Source organism: Pantherophis guttatus, chromosome 3, assembly GCF_059756535.1.
Source record: "Pantherophis guttatus breed Tessera chromosome 3, ASM5975653v1, whole genome shotgun sequence".
In the NCBI taxonomy this organism is placed as follows: domain Eukaryota; kingdom Metazoa; phylum Chordata; class Lepidosauria; order Squamata; family Colubridae; genus Pantherophis; species Pantherophis guttatus.
Window position 1 is genome coordinate 148,803,891 of NC_142065.1, and position 24,437 is coordinate 148,828,327.

The 24,437-nt window shown below is 38.2% G+C and overlaps 1 protein-coding gene and 1 long non-coding RNA gene across 4 annotated transcripts; one reads left to right on the forward strand and one right to left on the reverse strand.

The window, feature by feature from the left end:
• Positions 1–799: 799 nt before the first annotated feature.
• On the reverse strand, positions 800–18,978 carry RBM24 (RNA binding motif protein 24). Of its 2 annotated transcripts, none has more exons than XM_034429192.3 (5): positions 18,844–18,978; positions 18,502–18,710; positions 17,446–17,569; positions 13,022–13,076; positions 800–3,292 (listed from the first exon to the last, which is right to left on the reverse strand). In XM_034429192.3, exons 2-5 carry the CDS (start codon positions 18,667–18,669, stop codon positions 2,953–2,955), a joined length of 687 nt encoding a protein of 228 aa, XP_034285083.1. In that variant the 5' UTR covers positions 18,670–18,710; positions 18,844–18,978; the 3' UTR covers positions 800–2,952. The 2 variants fall into 2 exon arrangements, with proteins under 2 accessions (XP_034285083.1, XP_034285084.1); XM_034429193.3 differs by having other exon boundaries at positions 18,502–18,707; positions 18,844–18,968.
• On the forward strand, positions 18,910–22,434 carry LOC148114866 (uncharacterized). 2 transcript variants are annotated; one of them, XR_015733280.1, is made up of 2 exons: positions 18,910–19,047; positions 19,838–22,434. It is a non-coding gene; the product is annotated as an uncharacterized LOC148114866 (long non-coding RNA). The 2 variants fall into 2 exon arrangements; XR_015733279.1 differs by lacking the exon at positions 18,910–19,047 and adding an exon at positions 19,305–19,406.
• Positions 22,435–24,437: the final 2,003 nt, after the last annotated feature.

Sequence of the window (24,437 nt, forward strand, 5' to 3'; positions counted from 1 at the left end):
ATCTCAACCCTGAAAAGCCTTCAAGTTTCAGTGAAGGATAGATAATAACTATGATGCATAATTACATTGAGGTAATTTTTTTTGTGATGAAACTCTGCATAATAAAAAAATTACACCTAGATATACATAGCATTTTTTACCTCTTTTGGTACTGTAGCACAACGGAGGTAATCTTGGAATGTGGGATCAAATGGATACACACAGATCTGTGACCATTTATTTAGAACAGTGATCTCCAATCTCCAACCGGTGGCAGCGGGAGGGAGGGAATAGGGGATGGTTTCACATGGGCATGCCACTTTCAGAAATGCAGCATCACATAGGCTCGCCCACTACTTCTGCAGCTGGTTCTGAATGGGCTACAGCCCAGCATGGGCCAGTGGTTGGGGATCCCTGATTTAGAAAATATTTAATTTCTGTCTGCCCCAATAAGACACTCAGAATAGTGTGCATATTATTTCAGTGGTGGTGCTTTTGAAAATGCAAAGACAAAACAAATCTATTTTCTTTCTGAACGAGAACAGTGTTTTTTTATGGATTTATAGGCCCGATTCCAATTTTTAGAGGAATGGCACGCTGATGTTCCATAACTTAATTATGCATTGCATGCAATAGCACTTGTTTAAAATTTAATTTGACAGCACTGCATAAATAAAGGCAAAGCAAGTAACATTTCATTTGTCTCCATCAACCTTTTTAAAACCATGAACCAGCTGTTTATTCAATAGAGGAATTCTGAAATGCATTTTAAGATGTCTTGATGCATTAAGAAACTTATTTTGTGTACCACTGTAAAAAGTTTGGATTCAATGACATTTTTATTATTTTAATACAAGTGTATAGATTAGAAGATCTGAAACATTATAAAGCAATATACATAATAAATAACATGCACAGTAGTCATGTTATATATCTTACATAACACTGGCTAGTATTCAAAATAAATCCAGTGATATTGGAGAAATCCATAAAAATGCTATCCTGTCTTCCCTTTTATGAAATTGTTCAAGTATAAAAAGATTCCAATACAGTCTAAAATATTAAATTTCTTTTTAGGTCAAGAATAAAAATTACAAATTATTGCAGTTTCACAGGACAAATGAAAGCAGCATTTCCTAGCTAAGGAATAATAGTTGATCTATATAGAGATGAAACTGAAAAATGACCCCTTTTCATAGCAGAAAACACCAATAACCCACTCTAAAGACATGATGGGTATTCCTTTATGGTGTTTGCACATACTGTGTTTAAGATTGGGGCTTCAGACTTTATCATTAATATACCTGGTTGAGGAAAAAGTCCCATCAAGATCGGTGGGATTTAAGATTCAACTCTGGATTACTGTTATGGTACTGGAGCTATTTATCTGCAACTCAGTCATCACATGGGCAACCAAAAGTGTCTTTACAGGAAATTGACTGGTTGGACAAATACCATGCTTTCCCCATATTGTTCAGCCAATTCACATGGTCTCCCTATGCAGACATTATTATGTGTGTGACCAATGATATAAATATAGCTCCTATTATACACCACGGTAATTTTTAAATTGAGTCTTACTCCTCAATTGGTATGTGTAGTATTTTAATATCTTTCAGAGTAAGTAAGATTTACTGAAAACCAGTAAAGTTTTCATCCAAGAAAACAGGTATTCAGTCAGTGAAACAGTGGGAAAATCATGAAACTAGCATTTTAAAGATCAAAATCTTTCCAAAAGTTTTAAAATACCCTTACAAAGGTATGTTTATTGAAGACAATAAACCTATGTCAGCATCTTTAATTGCTTAGATTATTATTTTATATTGTACTCCTAAACCTGCTAAATAACTTACACTATGAGATGAATACAATATTTTACAGTTTCACATCTAAAGTGGGTTTCTTTAGAATGCAGCATCGTACAACTTTCAAAATAAATATATCTTTAAATAGCATTACAATTAAGGCACAATATAGCTCACATAGAATTAACCTTTGAAGAATTGCAGTCTCAACAAGTAGCCGCATGGAAGAGGCCTATGTTTTGCAAATAAATATTTAAATAGGAATTAACTTGTATACAATTCATTTCAAAAAGCATTCCCTAGTACAGTTCTTAAATATTTAAATTCAGCAAATTTCTTCCTGCCTTTATTCACAAGCCATGAATAGATACAGTAAATAAAAGGAGAAAGCTGTTGTAGGAGAGAGCTGATCCTGTTTTAGAATCAGAATAGCTGACTCTAGCAGTCAAAATTTCCCTAAAAGTGAAACAGGATGGGGAGAGGGATTAGAATGTGACAACCTCATCAAATGAGAACAAGTGATGTGTTCTTTCCAGAACGGGCTGTGTCATTGATTGTCTGTACAGCTGTTACACCCTTTAATTCCACACCACTTGCTCCATAGTCCCATTCATAGGGAGGACAGATGAGAAAATAACTTTGATGCTATCTACCCTTCCCCCACCTCCCAAGGGCTATCTTCCTTAGTTTGTTCGATGCCCAATATGAGATTCAACAAAAAAATATTTTTCTACTCATTCACACAAAATAGGCCATACTGAAAAGTTGTAATGACAGCCAGCACTTTCAATATTTAAGTAATATTCCACTTGATAGTTATGTATTGCTCACCTGAACTTTTTACCCTGGATACTGTAAAATGCACCTTATTTTTAAAAAATCAGCTTTTCTTTTCTTTTCTTTTTTTTTTGGTTACTTTAGCTATGCTTTCATGATAAGATGATGCTTAGAAATTCTTACAATACCTTATCCCACAATATTATTCATTCTATGGGAGGCATAATGCTTTAAAAGACAGTGGTATTTGTTCTTATACTATTCTATTGCATTGTAGCGTTGTTTTTTTTTTAAAGCTGGATAACTTAAAAGTTAATTATTTCTACTGGAAGGCTTGAAGGTAAATTGATAGGAATAATAACAAAGGATGCTTTCTTGCCATGTCCATCTGCTATTGCATACGATCTGTTTGCAGTTGCTGTGGCTGGTATTGGCTGAAAGCAGCTGCTGCAGCTGCAGCTGTTCCAGGCGCTGCTGCAGTGATAGGTTGCTGGACTGCATAGCCATATCCCCCAGCAGTGACATATCCTGCAGCAGCTGGTGAAGCTGCATAGGGATACTGGTCATAGGCTGCAGCTGCTGCAGCAGCCGCTGCCGCAGAATACTGAGCATATGCAGCTCCCGTGTAGTCAAGGTAGGGTGAGGTGGAAGCAGCAGCTGTAGGTTGGACATGTGGAATAACCACTCCAGGTTGCACAAACGCCTGCGGATATACGTAATGAGCAGGGATCCTGTTGAAAAACAGAAGATAAAGTTAGACCACTGGGAAACCTCACTCCCCGGTTCAGAACTAAAAACCAAACTCAAATTTAGTTGTTGTTATATGCATAGGGTTGCCACAATAACTAATTTCAGCGATCATCTTACAAGCTAAAAAAGAAACACAATGATGAAAATGTATTTTTAAAAAAAAAAAAAATAGTGTCACAGTGTTAGTGCCAACTTAACAACACTGATCAGAATTGCCATAAAAGCACACTACTAATTTTAAAATACTGATAATCTTAAAGTGTATATTTGTTGAAAGAAAAATTAAAGGATCCTGGTTTGGGGCTGTAAGACACGGGGTGCATAGCCACGGAGAAGTGACCAGTTTTCCCCCTAAGAATTGTAATATACTGAGAGTTTATATGACTCTTTCCTTAGAATATATATTTTGGTAACCTACATGTTTAGTTCCATGGTCCAATACTGACAGGACTTCTTGTTTCATTGCATTACCCACATTATTCAAATGTATTTGATGTAGGGTAATAAATGTTTTGTATTGTGGCAATCCTACTTGAATTGCTATGCACACATTAATTCCTCTGCAACTTCAGTCATCCTTATTAAAAAACAATAAATAAAAAAAAACCACAGGCGACAAAAGGAGTTTAAATAGAAGTTCACAGGTGTGGTAAACACAGCAAGAATCACACTTGTCAAACGAACTATAGTGCAATTCACTCCGTCACAAAAGGCTATTGAGGGGAAGCTACATAGATGCCATTAAAATACATGACAGTGACCTCTGGGTAGATGTGGGTAGATGTGCATCACACTTCTGAAGAGGTTGTAAGGCCATGAAAGTCAAACCTGTTATGACATATCAGGCCACGGAATCCTGTGCCAGCTTCCTTATTTCTATATAAGGCATAGCTTTGGAAGGAAATAGGGAGAGCTGGGGTAGAATTATGTTCAGGTAGATCTAGTGTTTAATAAAAAAAAAAAAAAGGAGAAACATATTTTGAGGAACAACCTTGCTGTTATTACATACATACTTCAATATTCTCCTTACTATTAAACATTACCTTTTTTTAAAAAAAAATACTGTTAGAAGCACAAGCAGGCCACTGTTGATATTTGTAATAAAGCTCTCATATGTATAGATAACAATACTTCTGCGGTGCTTTCAACACCCAAAAGCTTCATGTATTATCTCAGGATTACTTACAAATGGCTTGGTAATGGAGACCATGGTAATTATGCATAGAAGGGTGAAGATGAAAAATAATGGTTTGCCGAAAAATCTCTAAATAAATTTGCATGGCTTAAAATAAGCTCTGCTTGTTGCTACAGCTAGACAAGTTGCTAATTCCCCATCTATATGTATATGGATTGTTCCCTTGTATCTTATCTATCCAACCTATTACTCTTGTATCTTATGTATCCAACCTTTGGAATAAACAGAATCTTCTCCAAAGTTTTAACTTGCAGCTAAAACTTTATCAGGAAATCAAACTTTTTCTCCTGCATAATTCTGATAAGATCCAGGGAACGCGCGCGCACACACACACAAAGCTTCAGATGCAGAATTAAAGCTTTCAGCTTCTCATGCAATGTTGTAAGTTTCCTTTCTCTCTATTGCACAGATTACATCCGCTTGATCATCCTATTATAACCAAATTAATACAGCTGCGTTGAAATAAAAATTATTTTCAATGTTCATATGATGTTTCCAAGCAAAAAATGTTTTTAATTATATAGTACTTCTGCATTGGAAAGTAGTTTTTTGGACTTAAAATCCATACAGCTTTGCTTTGAAACTAATCACTCCCCCTTCAATGCCTACAACTCAATATTAAAGATTTAACTACGGTAACAAAAATGCATCGTTAGTTTCCTACTGTCCTGGATAGGGAAAAAGCAACACATTAGGGATGTATATAAGAAGAGGTTGTTGAACAGAATAATGACAGTCACTTAAGAATTTTTTAAAAATACAGCAAAAACTATTCATCTCTTATATTGAGTATTCTGTAAAGAAATCTGTGGTATTAAAGTCAATAATAGCTTTGTTTTTATATGGTTTTAAATAGATATAAACCATACATATAGTAATTTGATCATAATGCTAATTTAAAAACAGATCAATTGCCAAGGATCATTTCTATCATACTTAAGATGATCTTTAAAAGACACATGCAGATCACTTTATAATAGTTAAATCATAGCTCTGTTCTGACAGAAGCATCATCAGCATGGATTTTAAATTTGTTTCCTTGTCAGAATATCATGATGAATATATGTATTCAAGCTCTTGTAATTTGTTTCAATTAAGTCAAGAAACTAACAGGTGGGAGAATTATGAAACTTTACCCCTTTAGAACTTTGTAGCCTACAATATGCATGCACTCTGTTCAGGCGCCCACTGTTATGGCATATCTCACATGATTGACAGCACAAGCTGCAGTGGGTCTATTTTTGATCATCTGTCATGCGACAAGAGCTTCCAGCTGAGTAAAATGGCTTTATAAGGCCAAAGTAAACGTCCATCTGTTGGAAACGCCAGCATGCAGAGATTGTCATGATACTAAAATGCTAGCTCCTTTTATGTTCTTCAAGGTCAAAAGGTTAAAGAGCAGCTTCTCATTAGGTTGTTCAGGCATCTTTGTACAATAGATTGAAAAATGTTCTTCTGAACTTACTTTTGGGAGAAACACTGGATTCTGCACCTTTTTCCAGATTTTTCAAAGGTAGTTTTCTTTGGTACATTAGAAATAGGCACTGAAACTCATCGGTTTTCCTTCAAGATTACTATAAATGCACACTTACATGCCAGTAACCCTACTGAACAGAATGTTTCCTTACTGCTATCAAGCAATAACAAAAATAAGATTTTTGATTTAAATTGTATATATTGTGCTGGGTCCTCATGGTATTACATTGCATTTGATCCCCAACAAATATCTGAGGAGGCCTTAATTCATCTTTAGATGTACTGGAATTAAAACCGTATTTTCCCTCATACCCTAAAAAGACCTATCACAGATACAGCTACAGGCATTTCACTATCCAAGGTGATCCAAGAGAGTAGGGTAAACTCACCATGTATCAGCAATTGAAGCTGGTATGGGAAGGCCATTCTGTCTTCTAGGGCCAATTTTTCTAGGAAATAGGCTACCCCATTTTTTTTTCAAACCGGGATCTCCCCAGATCAGAGTCCTGGATTAGTCTGAATAACAGCTGACCGACAGTAGTGGTGGAGCAGCTGCGTGGTGGCCAGAGAGAGCTGTCTTTCTGTTTTTCCCCCCACACCTGTTAGCTGTAGTTCAGGCTGCTTTTAAATATGGGTTTCATGTTCTTTGGAGCAGTTCTGAAACCATGTCTAGGAGTCTGGAGCCCATTATGGGTTTAGAAGTATTCTGGAATAGTACTATTCTGTAAGAATGCTAAACTACAGAAGGAGTCTAGCAGACAATTTCCAGGCTCATTTTGAATTCACTTGTAGAGCAGAAAGGCAAAAACAGAGTTGAGTTTTGATGGATTGCGAAAGGTATCTATCCAGCCATTGTCAAAACTTGCTGCCTCCCCAGGTTCTTTCCTATCCCAAAGTACAGTAAGGAGAATAACTGATGGCCACTTTCATGCCTATTGGTGACATGGTGGACTGTGTATTAGGAGGTGGGGGAAACAAAGCTGGAGGGACTTCCAACCCTTAACATAATTTCTGTACCATAAATATGGATAGAATCATTTTCCAGTTTTGTGTCTATGTCAGGACAAGCTCTGTCAGTGGGGACATCATATTTTATGCCAGTATTTTTTTTTCTGGCTCAAGGACTGGTAAGTAGTGCTTTTAAGTCAGCCATTTGAAAAAACCTAAATGGGTTTCACTTTTGAGAAAACATGCATATTACAATATATCACTGTAAAATCTGGATTGATTCCTTTCGAAAGAACTCACTTTTATGTGAGTGTTGAACTTGTTATATAACTATATCTTATGCATTTTTATTCAGAATTCAACCCCTACTGAATTCAATGATTAATAATATTGATCTAAATATTTGCGCGCATGTGAATACTATCACAAAGTTAATACTTTGGGCTAACTTACAACAGGCTAATACAAGTAATCTTCAACTTGCAACTGCTTGTTTAGTGATCATTCATAGTTACAATGGCACTGAAAAAAGTTACTTATGACAATTTTTCACACTTATGACTGTTCTAGCATCCTGCCTGTCACATGTTCAAAATCTGGATGTTTAGAAATTGGCTCATATTTATGACAGTTGTCATATCCTGGGATCATGTGATCACCTATTGTGACCTTCTGACAAGCAAAGTTAATAGGGATGCCAGATTCACTTTACAACAGTGTTACTAATATAACAACTGCAGTGATTCATTTAATAACTGGCAAGAAAAGTCATAACATGGGGCAAAACTCACTATTTCGCTTAGCAACAAAAGTTTCGAGGTTCAGTTGTGGTTGTAAATTGAGAACTTCCTTTAAAGCATTTAGTATTTCCACAGTAACTGCAGTGGAATCAGAATATTTAAGTGGTAACAGATTTCCGGTAGAGTATAGACAGTCATGTATAAAAGCACCAACATCACAGTAAAGCTAAGATTTATTATGATAAGAATGACCTAGCCTCTTTCCAGAATTTTGGATTTTGCCTTTTGAATTTAACAGGGCATAAGGAAAATTTTGGAAACATTTACTTCTATTATTCTTTTAATTAATTGCTACTCATTACACTGTATAAACCTAACTAAAAATAAGTTTGCGCTTTACTTTTACTTTTGAATGTATTATTTGCAGAAGAACTAGATGTAGGTTCCAACCTGTTTTCATATGAGTCAAATTTAATTAATCCAATTAAGCATCAAATCACTGAATTTCATCGGCTTGGAGCCTGCTTGAATGCCCAATTCTGTAAGTTGCACTGGGAGATTATGAAGTCCACAGCGTTTCAGAGTTAGAGATGATTACCTCTGATTTTATTATTTTATTTTGGGGACCATTAACATGATGTTTTTATTTGCTGTGTGCTACCGAGAATCTTTCAATGTGGGCTCAACATATAAATAATGTCAAATAAATAAAGTCTACACATAAACTGACTCATTCAGTGAATAAATCTGAGTCATTCTATCTCTGTGTCTTCTTCCAAATGAACCTATCTGGATTCTAGCAATGTGTGAGACACAAAAAACAGAGCAGGAATCTCCCTGGCACTCTTATAGACAACACTCATGATATGAGCCCATCGTACCAGTCAACACCCCTCCCCTGCTTTGTCCATATTTGAAAGGAAACCTGTGTCAATATTTGAAACTCAACAAAGCAGAAAGCCTTATCAAATCTGTTGAACTCAATCACCTATTCACAATCATGCCACTGTACTGCTTTAGATTTAACCACCACTGAAAAAGTAGCAAGGCTGCAGGAGTAGCCCCAAATTGTTGCTTCAGTTTTATCTCTGTTGCTCTGGTTTGTTTTCTATCCCTTCAGGGCTGGCAGGAAGTTATTTTGGGAAACAAAGAACACGGGGGAAAAATTACACTTCTCCCATCCTGCTTTCAGCACTTCTGATTCCATTCAGGGTACAGGATGTCTGCATTTGGGGTTTATGTTTTTACAAAAGTGTAAAAAAAAACATATCCAGAGCTGAGCAACCTCTGGAAAGGTAACTAGGAGAATTACTGGTGATGGAAGAAAAAAATGCAAACTGTTTATATCATCATTGGCTATATAATCTTAGGTGACCACAGTACATAATATTGCTTGTAAACATCGTTTAGTGGTTACTGAGTTAATGCAGCCAACTTTACTGGTATGAAGATATAGCCAAACCGTCATGTAGTTACGATTTGGGATGGGGAAAAGGTTGACCCAAGATATTGGCTTACTTCCATGAAGTTAATGTTAGCACAGATTCATATAGTTTAAAGTATTATTTTTGTCACAAGGTACCACATATTTCTGTAACATACAAATGTAGGCATTAAATGAAGAAATCAGAAAGAGAAAAAAAAATCACTGGATAAAAAAAAATCATTTTTAATTTTAAAAATATTTCACTGTTCCTAGTAAAGTTATTTTTAAAAAATCAGTTTAAGACCCAGGTAAAGGATATATTGTTTTCCAAAATAAAGTAACCCTAAATTATAGTAGCTAAACTTTATTATTGTTTTTTATTATTAACATTTCTGGGCACACCCAGAAGGGATGAGGGAAGCTGTTTGAACAGCTCGTACTATATTCAAGTAAATCTAACAGGCCATCACGTGGAGCAATTACAATTTTGCACATATATTCCAAGAAATATTAAAATTCTGAGCAAATAAAGTTTTATATATTTAAAAGTTCCTAGAATAAAATAGGATTATTTTTTAGTGATGAAACAGCAAGATAAAACTGGATAAATAAAGATTTTATAAATATATAACTAGCACCAACCATTATGACAAGAACAATGGATTGGAGAACATGGGAGAAAATAGGGCTACGATATCCATCTGCAGTGATGTTGGTGACTGTTGGGTGACAACAAAGATTTTGGGTTTTTGATATTTCTTTCCTGTCATCTAATAGACATCTGTATATTTGCAACCCAGATCCTTCATCTTATAAGAAAAAGGTATTGTATCAAGATCCATCATTATCTCTGCATACTATAATATCACCTAGTCAGCAGATGTTTTGAAATTTATCTTAAAAACAGTCTCTGAACTACTCATTATATCAGAAAATCTTTATTGAGGTTAACCCCATCCTACAAATTTTTATAATTTTGTTTTTCTTTATTATTATACTGTAATGCTTCTGATCTGATTTTGGAGCATAGCAACATTAGTTGGTATGCAAAAAAATTCTGAGGCCAAATATTGCCATGTCATTCAGTTCAATGGAGAAATGGTTCTGGAAATATGAAATCATATACTCTATAGCTGGCACTTTTTTATTCTCTTTACTCGATGAACATACAATAGATATTCAAGAATGCTGACTATGACACCACTATTTATGCCACTAAATCAATGTAAGCATCTATAACATCTACATAATGTAGATGAACCGTAGAATAGTGTACAAATGGACAAAACAGAAGACCTTGCCTTATCGTACATAAGTTGATGGACTGCAACATAGCTAAAATATCAATTTGAGATATTTAAAGTATTTATTTACTTACTTATTTACTAAGGAGCAATTTCTATTAAATTTAGAGGACTTAACTTTTGATACAGAAGTATGCAACTGTGTTACTTAAAGTAGTTTCTTTAACTAAGTAGTTTTTGGCTTTTCATCTCCATGGCTGTATGCCAAACTATACTTGTTGAATTTCCCTCTTTTACAAAACACTGGCATTTTGCATACGGTTATCCTTCTCAATAGACTGGCTAAACGCCAAACCACATTGCAGGGAAGAGAAATTAATCTTTCCTCCCATACTATGATCCCAGCATGAATGGTCCTCCTGAAGCTGCAATTTCACAAAATAGCAAGTGTCAGGAGAACCAATGTGGGAGAAAAAAAATCCTCTTTTTTGCACACTTCACCCCTGGTAGGGGGGCAGGGAGGAGCTTCTCTAGTTGCAAAGAGAAAATAAAGAGTCTTGTGACCCTTGTCAGGATGATAGAAAATAATTTTCTTCTTTATTTAGATAAAATTAATTGCTTTGGTGAATTATACTGTATAAATATTTGATTCAGAACAGTAACACCTCTTAAGGAAGTAGGTAGGTGTTTATTTTGATGAATAGCTAAAACATGTTAAAAATTTTGTATTTAAGAGAAATGAAAAAGCCAATTTAAGACATGGTGGTTACAGTATGAAGTTTTTAAAATATCACAATTTTGGAAGCAAAACCTTGTGTATTCTTAACAGATTTGTATGGTTGCTTATTGGTATTCAAGAAGAAAAATGGGCTGAAGATTTAGTATAAGAGTTTGTAGGGTTATAAGTCTATTTAACTTTGTATCTTGAAGCCTTTATCTTACTTGTCTACTCCCTTGTTTCTCCTATATATGCAATTACTTTTCTGTTAATGGCAGACAGATTTAACATTTCTACATCTTTACTTCCCTTAAGTTGACAAATAGTTGGGGAAATTAAGGCATTTAAAAATTATCAAGAAAATTACATATAATCGCAGGCAATGAACTGGATCCAGTGTTGCATCAAGTGAAACTCCAGAAATTATGATCCTATGGATGAAAGGCTAGCAAATTTACCTTTCCCAACAGTCTCTGTTGTTCCAGCCCCCAAACCTGTAAATATGTCAATTTATCTGGGGACACCAAATTGGTGAAAATTGCTATCTGAAAAGGCACAACATTTTGCACTTCTCTAGTTCTCTCTCTCTCCTTTCTCCATTATAGTCCAGGCCCCTATCATCAGAGTTCCACTATAGGGCATCAACTCACAGGTTGGATTTACACATCACACCAAATCATAATGTCGTTCATTATAAATAAACTCAGTAATTATAGTTTGTAAACTACATTTTATGACTTTGACTAAAGAGTGGTTGGCTAGTTTATAGCTCAACGTGTTGTGCGAACACAGTAATATGTAAATCCGGGTATTGTCTTTTTCAGTCTTCAGCTGGCTAAATACAATTATTGTTGCTAATGTTTCATGGTAATAAGTTATAGTATTTCAAAACTATTCTCCAGTTTCACCATGAGTTTTACTTAGCAAGGATTAGCAAGGAGAAAAGAGCGCAAAGAGAGTTCAAGCAGATTCCTTTTCTAGTTTCATGTTGAATTAAAAAAAACCAAAGTTCTATTAAAAGTAGCACATATTTAAAGAATACTGTAAGTTAAAGCTGATGAAAACAAAATCATTAATGGGAAAGTGCAAGTGGACGCATATTGTTAATAACACAAAGCTCCACATCCTTCCCAAAGTACAAAACAAAAAAAATGTAACATGCAAGCAATGTTGAGCTTTCTTTTTTTTTAAAAAAAGAAAATAAAACGGTATCACACAAATTTAGCAATCACTACAAAATGTGGTTAAAAAGAAGATAAATAAGTCGCAGGCTACAGCTTGAAAGCAAGAGGGGAAAAAAAGAGAGGGTTTTTTGCTCCTTCGCAAAGTCAACACTCCTCAACAAAAACCAAAATGGAAAAGCCACCAAAAACTTTCACTACAGCTCTTTCAATTAAACAAAAGCACACAGTTTAGCTATCAACACCACTTCATTACTGTAATCAATAAATAAATAAATAAAAAAACCACACTGATATCTATGGACTATAGAAAGAAAACATACATGCATCGTTAATCACCATTTTAGCTTGTTTGTGTGTTTTGAGTCTACTGGTTACAGAGTTTAATTCCAAACAGAACTATTCCACCTCATATCCTTCTCATCAGTTATCTTAACTGTAAACGATCCCTGTCAGATTAGAAAGAGATAAATAACATTGAGTTTAGCTTAAGAAAGAAAAATATATTGTTGGGGGTACACTGGAGTGCTGATTACAGGCAGACCTGGTTTCCCCACATTATCTTATCAGCACAGGACTGCTTCAGTGAAGGATACTGGGCATCATCCCCCCAGCTTTAACTCTTATTGGAAAACCATTAAGGAAGCGAGGGCATTTTAAATCTGCATATTTGAAAAAAGAAAGTAATAATTTTATTGCCAGCAGTCACATTACAGGACATTAATATGTATACGCTATCTGTTTCCCACTGCAAAAAAAAAGCAGGTTTAGAGGAGACTTACCCAAAGGGTCTCTGGATTAAGGCTGGATGGAGCTGTTGAACCCCAAAGGCAAAACCTAACAACAAAACAAAGCACATTCTGTATACTGGTACTCCTTCTGTTGCATTGTTACTTTGTGTTGGCAATCTTTTACCTCTCTATGGAGTATTAAAGTCTATGAAATTAAATGGGACTTCCACATCAATAACCAAAGCGTTGCAGATTTATACTCTAATAAATGCTATCCTGGGATCATTTTTAACGAAAAGCAGGTAAAATGTCACTTACCTTTCATGAAAATGTTTGATACTTGAATGCATTTTGTTTCATTTAATTAATAAATAATCCTGGTTTTCAAGGCACGGAGGCCAGATAATAATTCTATGTTATTTAGCTGCTTCCAGTATTAAAAATACATGATTGAACATGGTCCAAAAATTATTAATATAGCTGGTATATACAACAGAGTGTAAAATAAGACTTTGCATAAAGGCTCCTTGGTGCTCTCTGAACTTGGTTGTTTTCTTGCAGAAGTTTCATTACCCAAAGTAGGCAACATTATCAGTGCTAATCAGGACATCATCATCAGAAAGCACCAAGGACCCCTCCTTTCAAACCTGAGTTACAAATATTCTCCTTTATTGAGCCTTTGCACAATTTGGAAGAACTACTTCTCAGCTTGTGTAAGTAGAGCCTCACTTTTATTTGCTGCTTAGAGTCGCCTCAAACCGCAAGATGGGCAGCAAATAAATTTAATAATAATTCACTGAAACACAAACCTTTTTTCATGTGTGAAATAAAGGCTGCAACTTTAACTAGTCAGCTCATTAAAGTTAATACACTCTTACAACAACCACCATTTTTTTGGAAGCCCACATATATAAAAAATAGGAGTCCCTGCAGATTTTACTCCGCTAGTTGTTGCCGACTATAGGGGGCAGTGCTCATTTCAAGGCCATTGAGCCAGTGCTGTCTGAAGACATTTCCATGGTCATGTGACCAGCATGACATCACAGAGTGCTGTTACCTTCCCACTGAAGGGGTACCTATTTATCTACTCACATTTGCATGTTTTCTAACTGCTAGGTTGGCAGAAGCTGGGGCAAGGATGGGAGCTCACCCTATCATGTAGTGCTCAGGTCTCAAACCTGGGCTGCCAGTGTTCTAGCTGACACGCTCAGCATGTTAACCACGGAGGCAACCACACCGACTTCCCCCACACACACATATAAAAAACCTGTGAAAAAATCAGGCTGCTTTACCAAATATCAGAAGTGTACTGCAATTCCTCTGAATCATTTTTGAAGCGTTCACAGCCTTAATAGTAATCTTTCCTTTCAGCAATATTAATAATATTATACCTCAAGATAAAGAGTTGTTATTTCTCATAGATCATTACAATTTGGGGCAGACATAATGTTCACAGTCTCCTAAACCTGGTCGCTGTATTTGATATTTTTTTTGTTTTTGTACAATTTTTTTTGTACAGATGTTTTTGTATAAGTTTCTGTTGCCCTTTTAGGGATTGCTTTAAATATGGTAAAGGGAATAAGTTGACAATTTTGTCAGGTGTCTGGCAGCCCTGGGAACTCTTGTACATTGGCCTACCTTCCCCAAAACTTTTCTTTCAAGCCATTTCTACTGAAATTTCATTAGCTTGCAGCAGCCATGTGTGAAATCTCACAATCTTCTGCCGGAATGCAGAATTTTTTGATATGGGTGCATCGATGCTGTTTTGGGCTGTTGTGCATGACTCCTGCGTAATTGGGAGTTGCACTGGTGTGATCTATGTCATCTTTTTATAACTAGAGGAAGTTTTGCAAAATAACTGATTGAACCTGAATTATATTATTATGTGTTAATCTGATTAGTTCTTGACTGTGAAGAGGCAATGCCACATCATAGTTAAAACCAATGACAGAAGGACAAAAAAAAAAGGGATGTTCATGTTCCCAATCTCTTAGCTGAGGCTGGAAGATTGGGAACTTTTACCAGTACCAAACTGGTTTGATCCTAGTTTGTTTCAATAAACTATTAACTAAACCAGAAGTAAACAACTTTTTTTCAAGCTAATGCTGTTTTTGAATGCTCCAGACTTGTGTGTTGTCAGGATAAAAAGCAAATTTAAATTAATGTCATTTGCATTTATTTAAATATAATACACTACAGTTTAGTATTCCCTCAATTTAGGTAATTTTGTTCCATAAAAATTACTTGGTAATTCACCATGCCAAATCATAGTTTGCACAAACTATGGCTTGCAAATGTGTATCAAACGAATGGGTTCTAATTCTGATTTAGCAATTCATGGAATCAATTACTCCAAATTGATAACTGTTGTATAGAATGAACAACATACCAGTACAGCAAAAAAATGAACAGAGGGTTGGTATGAGTCTGAATTGAATCAATGCTAAAAGCTGATACACATACAATATTATATATTCCCATACTAGTTGAAGGCACTTCCTAATTTAGAACTTAAATATAAAGACAACTTAAATATAAAGACAAATAACTGACTATTTATTTTTAGCTTTCATTTAGTTTTAGTGTTCATAATAAAAATCTTTAATTTTGCATTCTTGTTTTATTTATTTATTAAATTTACATGAAGCCCATTTCACTGTCAAGCAACTCTGAATTACTTACAGCACAAAAAAAGCAAAAATAGAAAGTATTAAAACATTATATATATTAAAATTAGCAGAAATAAGGTAAGTTAGAAAGCAGAATGCAACTGGGTGTCCATCTTGTGAATGCATTCATCCAAAGTGATTTCTAAACAATTCCGTAATATATTTATAGTGAATGACCGAAAGGATTAATTGATGCAAAAGAATTAAGGTTAAACATGTAATTTTCTAAGTAAGTGGGGATGACTTCGTGCTTTCAGTAGGAGAAGTCCTCAGTAACAGGTTTGATGAGTTAAAGAGAAAATACATGTGACTTTTTATTTAAAAGTCTATACCCACTAAATTTTAGTGATAATTTATTCATTTTCCTGAAAAATCCCTAAACTCCACTATTTAATTTCAAATTGTTTATCTTGAGTTTAAATGTATGCATATGGGGTAGAGGTTGACCATGGTTATTCCTAGTTACCTCAGTGATGAACAGAAAACATGTTGATCTTGTTTGGAGGCTGATTTTAGTAATGAAAAAAAAACTTCCATAAATAAGTTGAAGCTAGCCTGGCTGAAAAAAAAAGAGCATAGTACTTCAGGAATACAAGGTTGATAAAAAAAGAAATATCAAATAAATAAACAACTGAAATAACTCAGGAAGTTAGCGTTTGGCAAGACAGAAAAGACACACACCAATGATGCCTGTTGCTCTGCAAATTAATGTAAACTTATTAATCAAAAGTTATTTCAATTATGCAAATTATTGATTTTGCAAAATTTGGTTTGTTTTTGAGATGCCTAGGTGCCAGAACAGGTTCCTGACTATTATTGTAAATGCAAAATAAGATAGGTTTCACAAAGAAACTGGAAGCTATTTCAGGTTTCATTTTGAAGCACTTTGTTTTGATGATTCTTAGAAATCAAAAGTTGACTGCCGATGCTACCAAATATTGTACTAAAAATATTAACTCTGATATTAAAAGAAAATTTATATTCTGAGTCACATACAACAGAATGATTCTCCATTTAATTAGACTCTCTGATCAATTAAATAATTAGTCCAATTAATTAATTAGACTCTTCAATTAAAGGGGGACATCACATGTAACTGACTCATCAAAAAGAAGAAAGTTGAATATTTGAAAGAACTCCTATATACATCAATCTCTCCCTATATATACACACAAAATATAGAGAGAGACCATAATCCTATGTGCATTATTTAAGGGCATAATCTACAGAAATCACTAGGTTTTGCACAAGGCGGTGATGTTATTTTCTACATTCTCAAGTTAGCGCTTTCTAAATTTCCACCTTCTGTTTCCTGGACTTCTATCAATCAAGTATTTAGAAAAGGACTGTGCAAGAACTTCTTTAAACAACTAGAACTACACTTTTAGTGCACACAGAGAGGGTTTCCATAGCAAGGCAAAGGGACAGTCGTTTTTTTAAAAAGAAGGGCTGTTTTGTTGTCCATATTTTCTACATAGAGCAGGTACATATACCTGGGAAGAAGTAACTTATTCCCCTTTCATCTTCTGCTCCAAATGTCTTATGTCAGCTCTAGGAAGCTCTGCCCCACATGCCGCAAATCACATGACATTATGGCTCTTAGACATAATTCTTACATTTGAACCAGTAATACCTAAGTTTTGTATTGCGTTGACACAAAGTATCCTCAACATGAATTGGCCATTATTAAAATCACAGAATTGAGTGATGATAAAATGCTTCAGAACTATGTTCTTTGGGAACTTTTGGCTGTTCATTTGCAAACCACTCATTCTAAAATTAGAAGATAATAATCACAGTTATTACCTGGCTGCATAATTCTTGGTTTTGCTCCCAGATATGCAAGATTCACATTAGCTTTTCTGCCATCAATGATTGGATTAGGATCTTTGCAGGCCCTTTCAGCAGCAGCTCGATCAGCCATTGTCACCTTGATAATAAACAGCAAAGGTATCAAAACTGTGACCCTCAAAACAACCTTCCAGATATCGTAAAACAATACTCTTTCTGATGGACTCTTTCAAATTAGAATGATCAGGGAATTCCCTTTTTGTTTTCTTGTTTTGTTTCGGTATTTTGCTTTACAGTTGGTTGCACTCTTTTATATATTGTTTAGTTGTAAGCTGCCCACAGGTGTTTGGGTGGCCTGTTAAATAAACAAATAAACAAACTCCTCTCATCCAAATGAAAATACAACTAGGCAGTATCTTTCAGTGTCGGAATTTTGGAGACTGTGTGTGTGTTTGTGTGTGTGTGTGTGAAATTAATACAATAAACACTTTAAAAAATCCAGCTCTATTCGAAGCATTCTCTGTTTCCCTAAACAGAGGCACAGAAAGTTTGCAGGATTCCAAGCCAGTGACACAGTAGCATGTGCCAGTGTAGATAAAAATATGAACATGTCCTATCAGTCTGCAGCCAGCTGGCTTTATCCAATGCCAAAACTTTATTAGCAAGTTTTCCTATACAGGCATGAAGCAAACATCCATAGCAGGGAGCACCCACAACATAGTCTTCAAAGAAGAAAGTATTGCCACCCCCCACAAATATCCCCACAACACTATAGTCGGTCGTATACTAATTGTGGGACCCCCTCAGTTGATAGGCTGCTTTTCCAGTGCCTTGTTTTACACGTTGCTTAAGTTTGGGGGAAATTTACCCTTTTTGTCTGCCTTCTATACCTTTCAACCAAATGATCGCAATCTTTTCAAGCCCCCTTTTTTGGAGTGGGGGGGGGGAGAGACCGAGGTGGCGGGATTACTGTCCCCCCTTCCCGGCTCTGCCTTCCCTCCCGCCCTTGTTTCAGCGACCACCACCACCCCATGCCCCCACCCCCACCCCCGGCGGTCCCTTTTGACTTACAAATCCGTATCCCCGGGATTTGCCCGTCTGCCGGTCGGTGATGACCACGGCTTCTTCGATCTCGCCGAAGACCTCGAAATACTTCCGGAGGCTGGAGTCGGTGGTGTGGTAGGGCAGACCCCCGACGAAGATCTTGGTGTACGTGGTGTCCTTCTGGGTCGTGTGCATCTTTCCCCCCCACGAGCGAGCGAGAGAGAATCTCTCCCCTGCTACAAGACCAACAACAAAAGGAAGGAAAAGAAAGTCAGGGGAGGGAGGGACGGAGGAGGGACGGAGGGGAAGCCTCTTCTCTCCGGCTGCTAAAGGCGCCAACTGCCCGCTTCCAAGCAACTTCTCTCTCACCGTCCAGAGTCCGCTTTCCCCAGCCACGCAACAGCAGCAACAGCAGCAGCAACTCTCTTCGCCGAACAGGAAACCTTCCTTCTCCCGCGCCGAGCGGTTCTGAGCTGGGCTCCGAGGGCAAACAGGAAGCCTCGTCGTATGATGCTCTTGAGGTAGACGGTGCGGGGGGCGAGGAAAGTGCAGGGAAGTCTCCCGCCGGCGAAGGTTTGTCCCCAAATGTCACACGCGCGCGAGCTCCCCGTTCCGCTGCCGCCCCTCTCCACACGCACGCTCCCCCCCTCCCGCTTCCCCGCCCCGCTCGGAGGGGCGGGTAGCCAAGGCGGAGTCCCCTCCGGTTATTGGTCTCTTCCTGGGAGAGAAGCCGGCAGGGTTATAAAACCCCGGTTGCGTGGATTTAGCGCGTGGCGTCGGGGAAAAAGAGAGAGAGAGAGGCGAGGAAGCGGCCGGCCTGCCTCGCCACCTGCGCGCTGAGCGGCGCCCTGTGGGAAAAGCGGTCGTTCCCGTTTCTTGGCTGGCGGCGCTGCCAAACGGGAGCTCTGCCTCGCCTTCTCTCCGCCTTCCCTGTAAAGCTCACACGACGTAGCCTTCTTTGGGCGTCCGTTGCGGAGCCCTCAGGCCTCCCCCCCTCCCCGGTTCCCTTAAGAGCGAGCGCGAAGAGGCGCACGGCGGGGCGCAGAAGTTCGACCTCGGGCAGCCCTGAGGGAGGAGGCGGGGATTGCGCCGTCTGCTGCCGTGCCTAGGGCCACCCTTCCCCTATCTGGTGCCCACCAGGCGCGTTGGGCTCCCAATTTCCCCATTGGTTGGTTGCCTGGGGCGGCCTTGGCCTGGAAGTCTCTTCCAACGGGGCCCCTCCGAAGGCCTGCGAAGTCCTCAGCCTTGACCGACAGAGAGAGCTGCCGTCCCCGGGGCGCTCCTTGGAGTGTTGAGTGGGCAAGAGGTGGCTGTTTGGGTTAAAGAGTCTTGTTTTCCTGCTATCTTGCCCTCTCTCTCACAGGGAAGGAGAGCGGGGAAGGCTGTGCAGTCAACGCAACGACAATGACGCAAGAAGCAAGCAGAATCCGTAGCTGTTTTCCCCCTTGCACGTCCTAATCTAAGGAGACGCTTCTTGCTCTGTCCTGTCACGCCTGTCAAAGAGGAAAGGGAAATGGACACAGCCACCAAGTGAAAAAGTGAGGCAACCTGCAATGTCATTTCCCAATGGGAAACATCAGTTTCAGCCCTTGTCCAGCCCTTGTCCCAGCCCATTAGATGAGCTAAAGACAGAGAGGGAAGAGGGAAGCTAGTTTCTCTTAATGTCTATAGAGATTCTCAGTCATCCAGGTCATGCTTGTCCCAAAGGTGCTTCTTCAAGAGGCAATTGGACTTTCTGGCTTTTCTTCGAAGACATCTCGCTTTTCCTCCATATAGGCTGAAGAGGCTTCTTTGGATGAGAAGCAAGATGCTTTGCCTCTTGAAGAAGCACCTTTGGGACTTGTTCCTCTTACGTGCCCAAACTCATCCTGTGGTCTGGGCAGTTCAGAGAACTCAGCATAGATCCCAAACTATAGATCAGCTTTCTGGAAAACTGCAGGTCAGAGTGTGCTCCAGGCATGATATGATCCTGACCAGTGGTGGGATTCGCACCACTTCGGGAGAACCGGTTAACTTTCTGAACAGTTTGGTGAACAGGTTGTTGGAAGAAATCATTAGGGCAGAGAACTGGTTGTTAAATTATTTGAATCCCACCAATGATCCTGACCCAACCAGCCCTTTGAAGTTGCTTGCTTTCCAAGTGCAACCCATGTAAAATACATTTCAGTAGGGAAGCACAATGTGTAAAGTAAGCAAGAGTTTTCCAAAAAGAGATAGAAGAGGGCAAGAAAGGCAAACAACCAGTGGAACCTCTTAACTAGATGGGTGCACTTTTTTCAGAACAAGCTCTTGATATAAGTGGCCAGTGGCCAGGGGGGCTTTCTATCAGGTTTGCCTGATACGCCAGTTGCGCCCCTTTCTGGATCGGGACTCCCTACGCACGGTCACTCAAGCACTCGTCACTTCTCGTCTGGACTATTGTAACGCTCTCTACATGGGGCTCCCCTTGGGGTGCACCCGGAGGCTCCAACTGGTGCAGAATGCGGCCGCACGGGGGATTATGGGAGCGACGGGGCTGCATTGGCTTCTGGTGGACTTCCGGGTGCGCTTCAAGGTGTTGGTGATCACCTTTAAAGTGCTCCATGGCTTAGGGCCGGGGTACTTACGGGACCGTCTTCTGCCACCAATTGCCTCCCACCGGCCAGTTTGCTCCCACAGAGAGGGCCTCCTCAGGGTGCCATCGGCCAGACAATGTCGGCTGGCGACCCCCAGGGGGAGAGCCGTCTCTGTGGTGGCACCTACCCTCTGGAACAATCTACCCCCAGAGATACGAGTGATCCCAGACCTCCGGACTTTTCGTCGGGCCCTTAAAACCTACTTCTTTCAGTTAGCCGGGCTGTCCTGATTTTATGATGGGTTTTTAAAATTTGAAATTGGTTTTAAATTGAAATGTTTTAAATTATGGGCCAAATTTATATAATTATTTTAAATCTATTTTAACTTTTGTGTATAAAGTGTTTTACTTTGGCTGTTCACCGCCCTGAGTCCGAAAGGAGAAGGGCGGTATAGAAATCTGAAAAACAAACAAACAAACAAACAAACAAACAAACAAACAAACGAGTGAGTGAGTGAGTGAGTGAGTGAGTGAGTGAGTGAGTGAGTGAAATGTCAGGGACCTAAATCAAAAAGTGGACAAGGACAAAATATTAAAGTTTAATTAAAAAATATGTAAACACAATATCAGTTATTCCCATATCTTTTTCTTTGTCACAAAGAAAAATCACAGTCCACAGCAATTTTATAACATTATGTAGGCCCCACCCAAAGTTTTGGGATTTGCATGCAAGCTTCAACCTATTGGTTGTCTAAAAGCATCTCTATCAAGGAATTGCCTGCCTCTCATGCTGAACCTGATGCTTGAGGGGAAGTGCTGCTCTATTCAGTGTAAGCAGAATTACATCCCAGGTCAGGTATTTATTTATCCACAGTGCCCACATTTCACTCAGTGTTTCATGCATCACCATTTTCACTTCTTACCTAGCCAGTGTTTAAAATGAGAGCTAGTTGCAAAATAATTGTTTCTCTGGGAATATCTTCCAGGAAGGAGAAGACACACAAATGTGCAATTCGGTCTCCAGCCTGACACCACTCATGGTTGAGTTAGTAATAAATGGTTGGAAATGTATTGACTTCTGTAGATGGTTTTAATATCAAACTTAGTAGCTCCTATTAGCTTGGACAAAAGTGGGAGTTGCTGCTGGGAATTCTTGATCCAGCAGTTATTGAGGCTGATAAATTCCCCAAGCCTAAAAATCCATAGGAACCCACTCACTTTAATAAGAAAGCTCAAAATGTCCAGTGTAGCTTTTGTTCCAAAATAGATCCTGAACTGCCAGCTGAAAAGAGTTCTACGGACGCAAAACTCCAAACAATATCAACCAAACATAAAACTTGAAAATTATTGACAATTCTCTTCTCAGTTATGTTTAGAACATTCAATAAAGCAAGTGTCTTGTTTTATTTTTCTTGCCTACATTGTTTTTTTTTTAATTGTGATATTATTTCTATTTTACAATACAGTAAATGAAGTATAAAATGATCCTTCGGGATTCATCAGTCTGCCAGATCTTGCAGATTCATGTTCAACTGTAATCTAGTTTCTGTTGGAATATACAGGCAGTCCTTGACTTATAACCATTTGTTTAGTGACTGTTCAAATTTACAGTGGCACTGAAAAAAGTGACACAGCTGCTTTTCACAGTGATGATCTTTGCAGCATCCCCAGAGTCAGGTGATCAAAATTTGAATGCCTGGCAACTGGTTCGTGTTTGTGATGGTTGCAGTGTGATCACCTTTGGTGACCTGACATGCAAAGTCAATCGGAAAGCCAAATTCACTTAACATCCATGTTACTAATTTAGCAATTGCAGTGATTCATTTAACAGCTGTGGCAAGAAAGGTTGTATAAAGAGCTGAGGTGGCGCAGTGGTTAGAGTGCTGTACTGCAGCTACTTCAGCTGACTGCTAGTTCAGCAGATCAGCAGATCAAATCTCACTGGTTCAAGGTTGACTCAGCCTTCCTTCCGAGATGGGTAAAATGAGGACCCAGATTGTTGGGGGCAATATGCTATTTAGTATATTGTTGATTGTTGTAAGCCGCCCAGAGTCCTCGGAGAGTGGGCAGCATAGAAATATGAATAATAAATAAATAAATAAATATTTTTTTTAAAAAGGAGCAAAATTCACTTAACAATTGTCTTGCTTAGCAACATAAATTTGGGGCTCAATTTTGGTTGTAAGTCGTGAAATACCTGTATTTAATTGTGTTCCATCCTGGTGCTCAGAACAGGGACATTTCTTCCACCCTACTTGCAACATCTTATTTCTAAACTTGGAGATATATCTTGCAAATATGTTGCAAGATTTTTCTTTTTTCTTAGATCTTCTGTGTTTCTAGGAATGAGAAACCAAATACCACCTAAAGCCTTTCTTCTATGCTGCATCTGTTTATGTTAGGGATAGTAGACATACTAAAGTATTTCTTATGGGTCCAAAATAAGGATACTATTATTATGATTGTGAAAAGAGAATCATAGGAATCATTGTCTTTTATGTTGAGTGGAGATGATGGCCAGGAGTAAAAAGAGAGTTACAGAAGTGAATCAAGTGAGCTGAACTGGAAAACTTACAGAACTGGCAAGTATTATCTTTACTTGAATGTTTAACTCAGGGATTCTCTGGAAGTGTTCAGACCAGGGGTGAAATTCAGCAGGTTCTGTCAGGTTCTGGAGAACCGGTAGCGGAAATTTTGAGTAGTTCAGAGAACTGGCAAATACCATCTCTGGCTGGCCTCAGAGTAGGGTGGGAATGGAGATTTTGCAATATCCTTCCCCCAGGAGTGGGGAGGGAATGGGGATTTTGCAGTATCCTTCCCCTGGAGTGGGGTGGAAATGGAGATTTTGGAGCATCCTTCCCCTGCCATGCCCACCAAGCCACACCACGCCCACCAAGCTACGCCCACAGAACCGGTAGTAAAAAAAATTGAATTCCACCACTGGTTCAGACTATAAAAAGTAGCTTTGTTTACTTGTAGGGGAAAATGAAATGACGGAATAGGGTAGGGCAGGGCAAGGCAGAACAAAACAGAATTATTAACTGGCACTGTGCTCACGTGTAAAATTCTATGTTTACATGATATATAAGTAGTAAGAGTACATCATAATAATTTATTAAACTTGTATGCCACCTGACTGACTACGTCAGTGACTCTGGGGCGGTTTACAACAATCAAAGAAATTACAACAAAACCAATAAGGCATACAACACAAAGATGAAAAGATGGCAAGTACACTGAAGTTTGTACACACAAACACATACACACATAATTTAAATATTTAAAATAAATATATAAGACAAATAGCTCTCCATTTACATTACTATTGTAACCCAAATTGATTTAATATTAAAAATTAGAAGTTTCAATGTCAAAAAGCTAGTTTTTATAAACATTGAATATATAGTGC

Coding starts and splice junctions, on each gene's coding strand:
- RBM24 (XM_034429192.3), bottom strand. CDS start 18,669: ATGCACACGACCCAGAAGGACACCACGTACACCAAGATCTTCGTCGGG. Junction 13,077..17,445: donor ACCAAGAATTATGCAGCCAG/GTAATAACTGTG, acceptor TTTTGTTGTTAG/GTTTTGCCTTTGGGGTTCAA. Junction 3,293..13,021: donor TTAATCCAGAGACCCTTTGG/GTAAGTCTCCTC, acceptor GTTTTTCAACAG/GATCCCTGCTCATTACGTAT.